We start from the raw sequence: 17,268 nt of genomic DNA on the forward strand, positions 1-17,268 counted from the left end.
CACGTTTACAGGATACAGCAGGGGTGTAATATGATGCCGATTCAGTTGCAAAACGTTTCTGTATCTGTGACATGGGCAGCGCCAATGAGAAAGGTGACATGCATATAATAACGCGATTATTGTGGATAGTCGGATTAATATAATAGTTGATTAAAACGTTTACATGCTTTGCAAGAACGATTTGCCTAATAATCATGTTTACATGGAAACATCTGAAATCAGGCTACATAATGGTACTCTGATACATGCAGAAAATCGCCAATCAAAATAAATGTTCTACCACAGCGACAATGTTATTTGTTGTATAGGTTGTATAGGAACACCAATGAAGGTGATTACATGTCCTAATCATGGAACACCAATGAAGGTGAATACATGTCCTAATCATGGAACACCAATGAAGGTGATTACATGTCCTAATCATGGAACACCGAGGAAGGTGTTTACATGTCCTAATCATGGAACACCAATGAAGGTGAATACATGTCCTAATCATGGAACACCAATGAAGGTGATTACATGTCCTCATCATGGAACACCAATGAAGGTGAATACATGTCCTAATCATGGAACACCAATGAAGGTGTTTACATGTCCTAATCATGGAACACCAATGAAGGTGAATACATGTCCTAATCATGGAACACCAATGAAGGTGAATACATGTCCTAATCATGGAACACCAATGAAGGTGATTACATGTCCTCATCATGGAACACCAATGAAGGTGTTTACATGTCCTAATCATGGAACACCAATGAAGGTGTTTACATGTCCTAATCATGGAACACCAATGAAGGTGTTTACATGTCCTTATCATGGAACACCAATGAAGGTGAATACATGTCCTTATCATGGAACACCAATGAAGGTGAATACATGTCCTAATCATGGAACACCAATGAAGGTGATTACATGTCCTAATCATGGAACACCAATGAAGGTGATTACATGTCCTAATCATGGAACACCAATGAAGGTGATTACATGTCCTAATCATGGAACACCAATGAAGGTGTTTACATGTCCTAATCATGGAACACCAATGAAGGTGATTACATGTCCTAATCATGGAACACCAATGAAGGTGTTCACATGTCCTTATCATGGAACACCAATGAAGGTGAATACATGTCCTAATCATGGAACACCAATGAAGGTGACTACATGTCCTAATCATGGAACACCAATGAAGGTGAATACATGTCCTAATCATGGAACACCAATGAAGGTGAATACATGTCCTAATCATGGAACACCAATGAAGGTGAATACATGTCCTAATCATTTGTCAGAAGTTTACATACACCTTAGCCAAATACATTTAAACTCAGTTTTTCACAACTCCTGACATTTAATCCTCGTAAAAATTCCCTGTTTTAGGTCATTTAGGATCACCGCTTTATTTTAAGAACGTGAAATGTCAGAATAATATTAGAGAGAATGATTTATTTCAGCTTTTATTTCTTTCATCACATTCCCAGTGGGTCAGAATACACTCAATTAGTATTTGGTAGCATTGCCTTTAAATTGTTTAACTTGGGTGAAATGTTTCAGGTACCTTCCACAAGCTTCCCACAATAAGTTGGGTGAATTTTGGCCAATTCCTCCTGACAGAGCTGGTGTAACTAACTCAGGTTTGTAGGCCTCCTTGCTCGCACACGCTTTTTCAGTTCTGCCCATAATTTTCTATGGGATTGAGGTCCGGGCTTTGTGATGGCCACTCCAATACCTTGACTTTGTTGTCCTTAAATCAGTTTGCCACAATTTTGGAAGTATGCTTGGGGTCATTGTCCATTTGGAAGACCCATTTGCAACCAAGCTTTAACTTCCTGACTGATGTCTTGAGATGTTGCTTCAATATATCCACATAATTTTCCAACCTCATGATGCCATCTATTTTGTGAAGTGCACCAGTCCCTCCTGCAGCAAAGCACCCCCACCACATGATGCTGCCACCCCCGTGCTTCACGGTTGGGATGGTGTTCTTCGGCTTGCAAGCTTCCCCCTTTTTCCTCCAAACATAACGATGGTCATTATGGCGAAAATTCTCTATTTTTGTTTCACCAGACCAGAGGACATTTCTACAAAAAGTACAATCTTTGTCCCCATGTGCAGTTGCAAACCGTAGTTTGGGATTTTTATGGCGGTTTTGAAGCAGTGGCTTCTTCCTTGCTGAGCGGACTTTCAGGTTATGTCGAAATAGGACTCGTTTTACTCTGGATATAGATACTTTTGTACCTGTTTCCTCTAGCATCTTCACAAGGTCCTTTGCTGTTGTTCTGGGATTGAAATATGTTATTTCAATAATCAATCGTTGTTGAAAGGTAGAAATGCATTGTGCATAATGCTACTGGGAGCGGAACAAAACTACATTTTCCGTAGAGGAACTACAATCCCCCAAACCCCCTTGTTTATAGCCGACCGTAAACAGAAAGCGGAAACAATAGAGAACCACAAACACACACCCTTGTCTTGGCGATCTACTCAGGGAAATAAAATACCTTTACCTTTTAAGCAATACTAGTAAAGTAGACATCTAAGAAAATACGAAGTCGACGAGTACTTAGGGGCATTTGACTAAGTTGGTCACCATGGCACTGAAAAGAATACAGAAGGTAAGATGGTTAGCTAGCATTGTGGCTAGCTGTGCCAGGGTGGCTAGCTAACTAACGTTAGCCTCACCGAGCCGAACGTCATCTATCGGAAAGTTATTGTTTGTTAATGTTACGCTAGCTAGATAATTGGTTCATTTCAAAACGAATCCTAACCATGTAGCTAGCTATCTAGTTAGACTGCACACATACGAGGAGGCTAGTTAACAATTCATTAACCCGGCCCACAATCTTAATGTTTAGCATGATATCATGGTATGGCACCACGTCTGAACTAGATTGTCATTTTCTTTGTCAGCCATTCAACCCCTGTCCAGGACTATTGATGCTAAATACTCTTATTTAGGCGCAGCACCTGTTCATGTTGTAATGATAACTAGTCTAATTTGACTTGAGGTTGTAGCTAAGGCAGGGCATTATGAAGTAGGCCTATCATTATTACAGTCAAATATATCAACGAATAAAGTTATGACTAGGGACATGTTTATTAAGAAACCCAGCTTTTTCGTGGATTTAAAATGTATCTGACCTAGTCCTCAAGGACAACTTTCAGTTTCATGTGTAACCCTTAGCACTACTTGTCTGACTTGTTTTGTCCCCTAGGAGCTTCATGACCTGCAGAGGGATCCGCCAGCACAGTGCTCTGCTGGACCCGTGGGAGAGGACTGTAAGTTTAGGACTCTGAGGGTAATGTAGTCTATATCCGGTGAAGGGGAGATGGACTAGGGCTGGTTGTATAGGCCCTACCTAGAGGGACTAGGGCTGGTTGTATAGGCCCTACCTAGAGGGACTAGGGCTGGTTGTATAGGCCCTACCTAGAGGGACTAGGGCTGGTTGTATAGGCCCTACCTGGAGGGGCTGGTTGTATAGGCCCTACCTAGAGGGACTGGTTGTATAGGCCCTACCTAGAGGGACTAGGGCTGGTTGTATAGGCCCTACCTGGAGGGGCTGGTTGTATAGGCCCTACCTATAGGGGCTGGTTGTATAGGCCCTACCTAGATGGACTAGGGCTGGTTGTATAGGCCCTACCTAGATGGACTAGGGCTGGTTGTATAGGCCCTACCTAGATGGACTAGGGCTGGTTGTATAGGCCCTACCTAGAGGGACTAGGGCTGGTTGTATAGGCCCTACCTAGAGGGACTAGGGCTGGTTGTATAGGCCCTACCTGGAGGGGCTGGTTGTATAGGCCCTACCTAGAGGGGCTGGTTGTATAGGCCCTACCTAGATGGACTAGGGCTGGTTGTATAGGCCCTACCTAGATGGACTAGGGCTGGTTGTATAGGCCCTACCTAGATGGACTAGGGCTGGTTGTATAGGCCCTACCTAGATGGACTAGGGCTGGTTGTATAGGCCCTACCTAGAGGGACTAGGGCTGGTTGTATAGGCCCTACCTAGAGGGACTGGTTGTATAGGCCCTACCTGGTGAAGTGATGCTCTATAGGCCTAATACATGTTCTCTTTCTATATTCCAGTGTTCCATTGGCAAGCAACAATAATGGGGCCAGTGAGTATGACTTCAAAAGAATGTGTGTGGTTTAATGATTGCAACATGGGTCATCTGAACAATAGGTATGAATGGGTATTGAAATCATTTTATTGTACATTTTCATCATTTATAACAATGTATATCTGTTCCTGTTATTCCTAGGGTGATAGTCCGTACCAAAGTGGGGTCTTCTTTCTCACAATCCACTTCCCCACCGACTATCCCTTCAAGCCACCAAAGGTAAGAATTGATTTGTTATGGAGGTCGTTACATCATTAAACTGTTGCTAAAGAATGGTCCTCGTGGATAAATTGAACATAAACCCATGTCCATCTTTCTACAGGTAGCGTTCACAACGAAGATCTATCATCCAAACATCAACAGTAACGGGAGCATTTGCTTGGACATCTTGCGATCCCAGTGGTCTCCAGCATTAACTGTATCAAAAGGTGAGAGAACTGGGTTGGTACTTTACTACACATGCTGCCACAATGTAGCTGGCTGACTGGTAGAAATGACAGGCCTGGTTACTTTACTACACATGCTGCCACAATGTAGCTGGCTGACTGGTAGAAATGACACGCCTGGTTCCATGTTAAAGCATTGTTCCATCCAACACTTGTAGAATGTTCTATTACAACCCTCCTATAACCTGATCATTAAATCACAATGTTACAACCCTCCTATAACCTGATCATTAAATCACAATGTTACAACCCTCCTATAACCTGATCATTAAATCACAACATTACAACCCTCCTATAACCTGATCATTAAATCACAATGTTACAACCCTCCTATAACCTGATCATTAAATCACAATGTTACAACCCTCCTATAACCTGATCATTAAATCACAATGTTACAACCCTCCTATAACCTGATCATTAAATCACAATGTTACAACCCTCCTATAACTGTAACCTGATCATTAAATCACAATGTTACAACCCTCCTATAACCTGATCATTAAATCACAATGTTACAACCCTCCTATAACCTGATCATTAAATCACAATGTTACAACCCTCCTATAACCTGATCATTAAATCACAATGTTACAACCCTCCTATAACCTGATCATTAAATCACAATGTTACAACCCTCCTATAACCTGATCATTAAATCACAATGTTACAACCCTCCTATAACCTGATCATTAAATCACAATATTACAACCCTCCTATAACCTGATCATTAAATCACAATGTTACAACCCTCCTATAACTGTAACCTGATCATTAAATCACAATGTTACAACCCTCCTATAACTGTAACCTGATCATTAAATCACAATGTTACAACCCTCCTATAACTGTAACCTGATCATTAAATCACAACATTACAACCCTCCTATAACCTGATCATTAAATCACAATATTACAACCCTCCTATAACCTGATCATTAAATCACAATGTTACAACCCTCCTATAACCTGATCATTAAATCACAATGTTACAACCCTCCTATAACCTGATCATTAAATCACAATGTTACAACCCTCCTATAACCTGATCATTAAATCACAATGTTACAACCCTCCTATAACCTGATCATTAAATCACAATGTTACAACCCTCCTATAACCTGATCATTAAATCACAATGTTACAACCCTCCTATAACCTGATCATTAAATCACAATATTACAACCCTCCTATAACCTGATCATTAAATCACAATGTTACAACCCTCCTATAACCTGATCATTAAATCACAACATTACAACCCTCCTATAACTGTAACCTGATCATTAAATCACAATGTTACAACCCTCCTATAACCTGATCATTAAATCACAATGTTACAACCCTCCTATAACCTGATCATTAAATCACAATGTTACAACCCTCCTATAACTGTAACCTGATCATTAAATCACAATGTTACAACCCTCCTATAACCTGATCATTAAATCACAACATTACAACCCTCCTATAACCTGATCATTAAATCACAATATTACAACCCTCATATAACTGTAACCTGATCATTAAATCACAATGTTACAACCCTCCTATAACCTGATCATTAAATCACAATGTTACAACCCTCCTATAACTGTAACCTGATCATTAAATCACAATGTTACAACCCTCCTATAACTGTAACCTGATCATTAAATCACAATGTTACAACCCTCCTATAACCTGATCATTAAATCACAATGTTACAACCCTCCTATAACCTGATCATTAAATCACAATATTACAACCCTCCTATAACCTGATCATTAAATCACAATATTACAACCCTCCTATAACTGTAACCTGATCATTAAATCACAATGTTACAACCCTCCTATAACCTGATCATTAAATCACAATGTTACAACCCTCCTATAACCTGATCATTAAATCACAATGTTACAACCCTCCTATAACCTGATCATTAAATCACAATATTACAACCCTCCTATAACCTGATCATTAAATCACAATGTTACAACCCTCCTATAACCTGATCATTAAATCACAACATTACAACCCTCCTATAACCTGATCATTAAATCACAATGTTACAACCCTCCTATAACCTGATCATTAAATCACAATATTACAACCCTCCTATAACCTGATCATTAAATCACAATATTACAACCCTCCTATAACCTGATCATTAAATCACAATGTTACAACCCTCCTATAACCTGATCATTAAATCACAATGTTACAACCCTCCTATAACCTGATCATTAAATCACAATGTTACAACCCTCCTATAACCTGATCATTAAATCACAATGTTACAACCCTCCTATAACTGTAACCTGATCATTAAATCACAATGTTACAACCCTCCTATAACTGTAACCTGATCATTAAATCACAATGTTACAACCCTCCTATAACTGTAACCTGATCATTAAATCACAATGTTACAACCCTCCTATAACTGTAACCTGATCATTAAATCACAATGTTACAACCCTCCTATAACCTGATCATTAAATCACAATGTTACAACCCTCCTATAACCTGATCATTAAATCACAATGTTACAACCCTCCTATAACCTGATCATTAAATCACAATGTTACAACCCTCCTATAACCTGATCATTAAATCACAATGTTACAACCCTCCTATAACCTGATCATTAAATCACAATATTACAACCCTCCTATAACTGTAACCTGATCATTAAATCACAATGTTACAAACCTCCTATAACCTGATCATTAAATCACAATGTTACAACCCTCCTATAACTGTAACCTGATCATTAAATCACAATATTACAACCCTCCTATAACTGTAACCTGATCATTAAATCACAATATTACAACCCTCCTATAACCTGATCATTAAATCACAATGTTACAACCCTCCTATAACTATAACCTGATCATTAAATCACAATGTTACAACCCTCCTATAACCTGATCATTAAATCACAATGTTACAACCCTCCTATAACCTGATCATTAAATCACAATATTACAACCCTCCTATAACCTGATCATTAAATCACAATGTTACAACCCTCCTATAACCTGATCATTAAATCACAATGTTACAACCCTCCTATAACCTGATCATTAAATCACAATGTTACAACCCTCCTATAACCTGATCATTAAATCACAATGTTACAACCCTCCTATAACCTGATCATTAAATCACAATATTACAACCCTCCTATAACCTGATCATTAAATCACAATATTACAACCCTCCTATAACTGTAACCTGATCATTAAATCACAATATTACAACCCTCCTATAACCTGATCATTAAATCACAACATTACAACCCTCCTATAACTGTAACCTGATCATTAAATCACAATATTACAACCCTCCTATAACCTGATCATTAAATCACAACATTACAATCCTCCTATAACTGTAACCTGATCATTAAATCACAATGTTACAACCCTCCTATAACTGTAACCTGATCATTAAATCACAATATTACAACCCTCCTATAACCTGATCATTAAATCACAATGTTACAACCCTCCTATAACCTGATCATTAAATCACAATGTTACAACCCTCCTATAACCTGATCATTAAATCACAATATTACAACCCTCCTATAACCTGATCATTAAATCACAATATTACAACCCTCCTATAACCTGATCATTAAATCACAACATTACAACCCTCCTATAACCTGATCATTAAATCACAATATTACAACCCTCCTATAACTATAACCTGATCATTAAATCACAATGTTACAACCCTCCTATAACCTGATCATTAAATCACAATGTTACAACCCTCCTATAACCTGATCATTAAATCACAATGTTACAACCCTCCTATAACCTGATCATTAAATCACAATGTTACAACCCTCCTATAACCTGATCATTAAATCACAATGTTACAACCCTCCTATAACTGTAACCTGATCATTAAATCACAATGTTACAACCCTCCTATAACCTGATCATTAAATCACAATGTTACAACCCTCCTATAACCTGATCATTAAATCACAATGTTACAACCCTCCTATAACCTGATCATTAAATCACAATGTTACAACCCTCCTATAACCTGATCATTAAATCACAATGTTACAACCCTCCTATAACCTGATCATTAAATCACAATGTTACAACCCTCCTATAACCTGATCATTAAATCACAATATTACAACCCTCCTATAACCTGATCATTAAATCACAATGTTACAACCCTCCTATAACTGTAACCTGATCATTAAATCACAATGTTACAACCCTCCTATAACTGTAACCTGATCATTAAATCACAATGTTACAACCCTCCTATAACTGTAACCTGATCATTAAATCACAACATTACAACCCTCCTATAACCTGATCATTAAATCACAATATTACAACCCTCCTATAACCTGATCATTAAATCACAACATTACAACCCTCCTATAACCTGATCATTAAATCACAATGTTACAACCCTCCTATAACCTGATCATTAAATCACAATGTTACAACCCTCCTATAACCTGATCATTAAATCACAATGTTACAACCCTCCTATAACCTGATCATTAAATCACAATGTTACAACCCTCCTATAACCTGATCATTAAATCACAATGTTACAACCCTCCTATAACCTGATCATTAAATCACAATGTTACAACCCTCCTATAACCTGATCATTAAATCACAATGTTACAACCCTCCTATAACCTGATCATTAAATCACAATGTTACAACCCTCCTATAACCTGATCATTAAATCACAATGTTACAACCCTCCTATAACCTGATCATTAAATCACAATGTTACAACCCTCCTATAACCTGATCATTAAATCACAATGTTACAACCCTCCTATAACCTGATCATTAAATCACAATATTACAACCCTCCTATAACCTGATCATTAAATCACAATGTTACAACCCTCCTATAACCTGATCATTAAATCACAACATTACAACCCTCCTATAACCTGATCATTAAATCACAATGTTACAACCCTCCTATAACCTGATCATTAAATCACAATATTACAACCCTCCTATAACCTGATCATTAAATCACAATATTACAACCCTCCTATAACCTGATCATTAAATCACAATGTTACAACCCTCCTATAACCTGATCATTAAATCACAATGTTACAACCCTCCTATAACCTGATCATTAAATCACAATGTTACAACCCTCCTATAACCTGATCATTAAATCACAATGTTACAACCCTCCTATAACTGTAACCTGATCATTAAATCACAATGTTACAACCCTCCTATAACTGTAACCTGATCATTAAATCACAATGTTACAACCCTCCTATAACTGTAACCTGATCATTAAATCACAATGTTACAACCCTCCTATAACCTGATCATTAAATCACAATGTTACAACCCTCCTATAACCTGATCATTAAATCACAATGTTACAACCCTCCTATAACCTGATCATTAAATCACAATGTTACAACCCTCCTATAACTGTAACCTGATCATTAAATCACAATGTTACAACCCTCCTATAACTGTAACCTGATCATTAAATCACAATGTTACAACCCTCCTATAACCTGATCATTAAATCACAATGTTACAACCCTCCTATAACCTGATCATTAAATCACAATATTACAACCCTCCTATAACCTGATCATTAAATCACAATATTACAACCCTCCTATAACTGTAACCTGATCATTAAATCACAATGTTACAACCCTCCTATAACCTGATCATTAAATCACAATGTTACAACCCTCCTATAACCTGATCATTAAATCACAATGTTACAACCCTCCTATAACCTGATCATTAAATCACAATATTACAACCCTCCTATAACCTGATCATTAAATCACAATGTTACAACCCTCCTATAACCTGATCATTAAATCACAACATTACAACCCTCCTATAACCTGATCATTAAATCACAATGTTACAACCCTCCTATAACCTGATCATTAAATCACAATATTACAACCCTCCTATAACCTGATCATTAAATCACAATATTACAACCCTCCTATAACCTGATCATTAAATCACAATGTTACAACCCTCCTATAACCTGATCATTAAATCACAATGTTACAACCCTCCTATAACCTGATCATTAAATCACAATGTTACAACCCTCCTATAACCTGATCATTAAATCACAATGTTACAACCCTCCTATAACTGTAACCTGATCATTAAATCACAATGTTACAACCCTCCTATAACTGTAACCTGATCATTAAATCACAATGTTACAACCCTCCTATAACTGTAACCTGATCATTAAATCACAATGTTACAACCCTCCTATAACTGTAACCTGATCATTAAATCACAATGTTACAACCCTCCTATAACCTGATCATTAAATCACAATGTTACAACCCTCCTATAACCTGATCATTAAATCACAATGTTACAACCCTCCTATAACCTGATCATTAAATCACAATGTTACAACCCTCCTATAACCTGATCATTAAATCACAATGTTACAACCCTCCTATAACCTGATCATTAAATCACAATATTACAACCCTCCTATAACTGTAACCTGATCATTAAATCACAATGTTACAACCCTCCTATAACCTGATCATTAAATCACAATGTTACAACCCTCCTATAACTGTAACCTGATCATTAAATCACAATATTACAACCCTCCTATAACTGTAACCTGATCATTAAATCACAATATTACAACCCTCCTATAACCTGATCATTAAATCACAATGTTACAACCCTCCTATAACTATAACCTGATCATTAAATCACAATGTTACAACCCTCCTATAACCTGATCATTAAATCACAATGTTACAACCCTCCTATAACCTGATCATTAAATCACAATATTACAACCCTCCTATAACCTGATCATTAAATCACAATGTTACAACCCTCCTATAACCTGATCATTAAATCACAATGTTACAACCCTCCTATAACCTGATCATTAAATCACAATGTTACAACCCTCCTATAACCTGATCATTAAATCACAATGTTACAACCCTCCTATAACCTGATCATTAAATCACAATATTACAACCCTCCTATAACCTGATCATTAAATCACAATATTACAACCCTCCTATAACTGTAACCTGATCATTAAATCACAATATTACAACCCTCCTATAACCTGATCATTAAATCACAACATTACAACCCTCCTATAACTGTAACCTGATCATTAAATCACAATATTACAACCCTCCTATAACCTGATCATTAAATCACAACATTACAATCCTCCTATAACTGTAACCTGATCATTAAATCACAATGTTACAACCCTCCTATAACTGTAACCTGATCATTAAATCACAATATTACAACCCTCCTATAACCTGATCATTAAATCACAATGTTACAACCCTCCTATAACCTGATCATTAAATCACAATGTTACAACCCTCCTATAACCTGATCATTAAATCACAATATTACAACCCTCCTATAACCTGATCATTAAATCACAATATTACAACCCTCCTATAACCTGATCATTAAATCACAACATTACAACCCTCCTATAACCTGATCATTAAATCACAATATTACAACCCTCCTATAACTATAACCTGATCATTAAATCACAATGTTACAACCCTCCTATAACCTGATCATTAAATCACAATGTTACAACCCTCCTATAACCTGATCATTAAATCACAATGTTACAACCCTCCTATAACTGTAACCTGATCATTAAATCTGAATGAACGATCTCACTGATTGTGAATATATAGATATATAGATAGTAATAGAATAGTAATAATATATAGATATATAGATATATATAATAGAATGTGAAATACCGATGACCATTTAAAGACACAACTTCATCACCTGTTGCTTCATCTGTTTTCCAGTTCTGTTGTCCATATGTTCGTTGCTTTGTGACCCGAACCCAGACGACCCCCTAGTTCCAGACATAGCACAGATCTACAAACTAGACAAAGACAAGTGAGTATATTGTTACTGTGTAAAGTGTTAGGCCTTTTTGCTCCAATGAGCTGCTGGAACCAAATTCTTTGAATAACGGAGGACTTGTTTAGATCGTTTCAGTAGGTTTTGAACATTCTATAGCAGATGAACATTCTATAGCAGATGAACATTCTATAGCAGATGAACATTCTATAGCAGATCAACATTCTATAGCAGATCAACATTCTATAGCAGATCAACATTCTATAGCAGATCAACATTCTATAGCAGATGAACATTCTATAGCAGATCAACATTCTATAGCAGATCAACATTCTATAGCAGATCAACATTCTATAGCAGATCAACATTCTATAGCAGATCAACATTCTATAGCAGATCAACATTCTATAGCAGATCAACATTCTATAGCAGATCAACATTCTATAGCAGATCAACATTCTATAGCAGATCAACATTCTATAGCAGATCAACATTCTATAGCAGATCAACATTCTATAGCAGATCAACATTCTATAGCAGATCAACAGAGATGACACTTCAACTTTGTTTCATATTATTTCTGTCTTTGTTATTGTGAGATAACCCTATTTATTTTGTTTCCAGATACAACAGACTAGCAAGAGATTGGACCCAGAAGTATGCAATGTAAAGATCCTCCTGGAGATGTTTTTTAAAGTCACTAAACACTGTACATTCTGGTTATAGAAAGTCAACCTAGGTGATATGGAACACATTGTACTGTCAACATTTATCATGTGAACCCATGAACTCTAGATGATTTTGTGTTTACAGGGGGTATACACTGCACATATGTACATTAAGGGTGATTATAGGGTGACAAATATGGGGGACAACAACTGTACATTGTTGTTCTCCCTACTTCCTGGTTTTGGGAACTTTTGTTTCTCGTCTCATGAATGGAAGAGGAAGTTATTAGAATACTGTAGCCCACGGTTACATTCAGAATACTGTAGCCTGTTGTTCCAGTCATCAGAATACTGTAGCCTGCTGTTCCAGTCATCAGAATACTGTAGCCTGCTGTTCCAGTCATCAGAATACTGTAGCCTGCCGTTCCAGTCATCAGAATACTGTAGCCTGCCGTTCCAGTCATCAGAATACTGTAGCCTGCTGTTCCAGTCATCAGAATACTGTAGCCTGTTGTTCCAGTCATCAGAATACTGTAGCCTGTTGTTCCAGTCATCAGAATACTGTAGCCTGTTGTTCCAGTCATCAGAATACTGTAGCCTGCCGTTCCAGTCATCAGAATACTGTAGCCTGTTGTTCCAGTCATCAGAATACTGTAGCCTGCTGTTCCAGTCATCAGAATACTGTGGCCTGCTGTTCCAGTCATCAGAATACAACACAGAGTACAACATACTCATGGCTCTGATGACTGTCACCCATAAAGAGGGAAATTGATGAATCAAACCAATTTTACCGTTTTTTTTTTTATTGTATCAAACTATTCTGGACCTACTTTAGTTGTTTTAGCATTAAGTCAGAACTTGTATCATTAAAACATTGAAATACATTCTCTGCAAATAACAGTGATTTAGGGTCTTCAATTATGGCTTATGCTGTTTAACACTTTTGTATAATTAAAGAATGGTACACTTTTTATTAATGTTCATGTGTTCTAATTCACTGCTGTTGAAAGGATGGAAATTTGTCCTGAGGTAAGCATGAGTTAGTTTTATTACGGGTTAAATATTCCACTGGTTTAAAGGCTCAACGTGTTCAGTGGAGTGAATGATGCTCACAGTGAGTTGAGGGGGAACTGCTGACTCCTGAAAGACACTGCCAGGGAAATGAGTGCAGACCACTGGATGGAGATTCAGATGGTGACTCTTCTGATCAAAGTGTGATGAGTATGACCCCGTTACTGGGTATGGCCCCGTTACTGGGTCTGGCCCCGTTACTGGGTATGGCCCCGTTACTGGGTCTGGCCCCGTTACTGAGTATGGCCCCGTTACTGAGTATGGCCCCGTTACTGGGTCTGGCCCCGTTACTGAGTATGGCCCCGTTACTGGGTATGGCCATGGGGCATCAGGCTGTCTTACAGAAAGTGATGGGGGCATGTCTGCCCCTGTTACTGGGTATGGCCAAGGGGCATCAGGCTGTCTTACTCCAGTTGCTGATTGTTTACACCGCCATCCATAAAAGACAATACTGTGCAGCTGTCTTCATCGACCTGGCCAAGGCTTTTGACTCTGTCAATCACCGTATTCTTATCGGCAGACTCAACAGCCTTGGTTTCTCTAATGACTGCCTCGTCTGGTTCACTAACTACTTCTCAGATAGAGTTCAGTGTGTCAAATTGGAGGGCCTATTGTCCGGACCTCTGGCAGTCTCTATGGGGTGCCACAGGGTTCAATTCTCGGGCTGACTCTTTTCTCTGTATATATCAAGGATGTCGCTCTTGCTGCGGGTGATTCTTTGATCCACCTCTACGCAGACGACACCATTCTGTATACTTCTGGCCCTTCTTTGGACACTGTGTTAACAAACCTCCAAACAAGCTTTTGACTCACATTAAGTATCTCCAATCCAAAGTTAAATCTAGAATCGGCTTCCTATTTCGCAACAAAGCTTCCTTCACTCATGCTGCCAAACATACCATCGTAAAACTGACTATCCTACCGATCCTTAACTTCGGCGATGTCATTTACAAAATAACCTCCAACACTCTACTCAGCAAATTGGATGCAGTCTATCACAGTGCCATCCGTTTTGTCACCAAAGCCCCATATACTACCCACCACTGCGACCTGTATGCTCTCGTTGGCTGGTCCTCGCTACATATTCGTCGCCAAACCCACTGGCTCCAGGTCATCTATAAGTCTTTGCTAGGTATAGCTCCACCTTATCTCAGCCCACTGGTCACCATAGCAACACCCACCCGTAGCACTCACTCCAGCGGGTATATGTCACTAGTCATCCCCAAAGCCAGCACCTACTTTGGCCGCCTTTCCTTCCAGTTCTCTGCTGCCAATGACTGGAACGAATAGCAAAAATCTAAAAGTTGGAGACTTATATCTCCCTCACTAACTTTAAGCGTCAGCTGTCAGAGCAGCTTACCGATCACTGCAGCTGTACACAGCCCATCTGTAAATAGCCCAACCAACTACCTCATCCCCATATTGTTTTTGTTTTTCTGCTCTTTTGCACACCAGTATTTCTACTTGCACATCCTCATCTGCACATCTATCACTCCAGTGTTAATCTGCTAAATTGTAATTACTTCGCCACTATGACCTATTTATTGCCTTACCTCCTTACTTCATTTGCACACACTGTATACAGATTTGTCTATTGTGTTATTGACATTACGTTTGTTTATCTCGTGTAACTCTGTGTTGTTGTTTTTGTCGCACTGCTTTGCTTTATCTTGGCCAGGTCGCAGTTGTAAATGAGAACTTGTTCTCCACTGGCCTACCTGGTTAAATAAAGGTGAAATAAAGTAAATAAAATTAATTGTTTGTACAATTTGTTAAAGTTGATATAGCCTTTCTATTTTCATCCCCCAAAATGATCATCATTTGGGAAGCTCTGATTGGACTTCTGGCAACGCCTACTCAGAAGAACTAATGCAATGAAACCCATGGGTCAAGAACGCAAAAAATATAATTTATATAAATGAAACCCATGGGTCAAGAACACAAAAAAATATAATTTATATAAATGAAACCCATGGGTCAAGAACACGGCAATTTATTAGAGTAATTCAAAAGTCACTTGATTATTTATTGGTCACATGTATTTTTCAATTGGTTGACGTTCCCATTTCTCGTGAATGTGCTGCAGTGAATCTTAAACTACGTAAACACTGCCATGACCTTATCCCACAATGCAGCGCGATGGTGAAGGCGCGTTATCCGTGCATGGCAGGGGCAAACGGACATTATTGAATTAGGTAGCTAATAAACAACCAGAAACGTGTGAGCCAGTCAGTCCGGGACAGTACCATTGTTGTGTCTTTCATAGCTCTATTCTGACCGTCTAGTGCATTCAACCAGACATGGCGCCTTTCGGGCTTATGTTTTCTGGTGTTAGCCTTTTGAAAAAGTCATTCAGTCTCTTCTCCAACGCATCCAGTCTCACAAGGTAACCCAAGGAGCAAAACTTCCCGTTGTATAGATAGATCGTTTTAGCTGTGTTAGGTAGGTAGTTAGTAAGCCACCCTGTACAATTTCTCATTGGTATTTTAGATTTTTGGACATTCATAAAGCCAACTCTGCAAAGGAATTGCTTTATTTCCAGCTATCACGCCAGTATTAGTCTAATTAGAGCCAAGTTAGTTAGCTAGCTAGGGTTAGCTAACGTTAGCTTGACTGGCACTGACCGGTGTCCAAGGACATGTTTTATTTTGTCAAATGTTTTTAACCTTTAAAAATTGGCAAGTCAGTTAAGAACAAATTCTTATTATTTACAATGACTGTAAAAGGCCTCCTGTTTGGACGGGGGCTGGTGCCTGCTGGACGGTTCATTTATCACGGTACTCCACTTTATTTACCTTTCTGTGTAGTGAACCGACCCTCTCTGCCCATTCATCACATGTTGTTGTCTTAGCTGATTAGCTGTTGTCTTACCCGTTGTTGTCTTAACTAGCTCTCCCAATCAACACCTGTGATTGCTTTATGCCTCGCTTTTTGTCTCTCTCAAATGTCAATATGCCTTGTATACTGTTGTTTAGGATAATTATCATTGTTTTAGTTTACTGCCGAGTCCCTAGTCCCACTGTACATGCCTTAGATACCTCCTTT

The 17,268-nt window shown here is 38.3% G+C and overlaps 2 protein-coding genes across 5 annotated transcripts in view; both read left to right on the plus strand.

Moving 5' to 3' along the window:
- The first annotated feature begins 69 nt into the window (after positions 1 to 69).
- Positions 70 to 14,123, plus strand: LOC129863740 (ubiquitin-conjugating enzyme E2 D4-like). Of its 2 annotated transcripts, none has more exons than XM_055935971.1 (7): positions 70 to 93; positions 3,219 to 3,282; positions 4,088 to 4,119; positions 4,264 to 4,341; positions 4,445 to 4,550; positions 12,427 to 12,520; positions 13,109 to 14,123. In XM_055935971.1, the coding sequence occupies exons 1-7, from the start codon at positions 85 to 87 to the stop codon at positions 13,152 to 13,154; spliced, it is 429 nt and encodes a 142-aa protein (XP_055791946.1). In that variant the 5' UTR covers positions 70 to 84; the 3' UTR covers positions 13,155 to 14,123. The 2 variants fall into 2 exon arrangements, with proteins under 2 accessions (XP_055791946.1, XP_055791955.1); XM_055935980.1 differs by lacking the exon at positions 70 to 93 and adding an exon at positions 2,413 to 2,618.
- A 2,209-nt stretch (positions 14,124 to 16,332) lies between these two features.
- Positions 16,333 to 17,268, plus strand: part of tfam (transcription factor A, mitochondrial) — a 70,217-nt gene continuing 69,281 nt past the window's right edge. For 2 of the 3 annotated variants that reach the window (XM_055936020.1, XM_055936011.1), the window contains exons 1-2: positions 16,333 to 16,609; positions 16,950 to 17,000. In XM_055936020.1, the coding sequence (XP_055791995.1) occupies positions 16,524 to 16,609; positions 16,950 to 17,000 (137 nt within the window). In that variant the 5' untranslated portion in view covers positions 16,333 to 16,523. The remainder of the gene's footprint in view (positions 16,610 to 16,949; positions 17,001 to 17,268) is intronic. The other variant, XM_055936029.1, reaches the window with a different exon arrangement.

Source organism: Salvelinus fontinalis, chromosome 1 (genome assembly GCF_029448725.1).
Source record: "Salvelinus fontinalis isolate EN_2023a chromosome 1, ASM2944872v1, whole genome shotgun sequence".
NCBI classification, from domain to species: domain Eukaryota; kingdom Metazoa; phylum Chordata; class Actinopteri; order Salmoniformes; family Salmonidae; genus Salvelinus; species Salvelinus fontinalis.

Excerpts from the sequence above, each read along its gene's own strand:
- LOC129863740 (XM_055935980.1), top strand. The coding sequence starts at position 2,595 with ATGGCACTGAAAAGAATACAGAAG. Across the intron at positions 2,619-3,218 it reads CACTGAAAAGAATACAGAAG|GAGCTTCATGACCTGCAGAG; the intron begins GTAAGATGGTTA and ends TTTGTCCCCTAG. Across the intron at positions 4,120-4,263 it reads AAGCAACAATAATGGGGCCA|GGTGATAGTCCGTACCAAAG; the intron begins GTGAGTATGACT and ends TGTTATTCCTAG.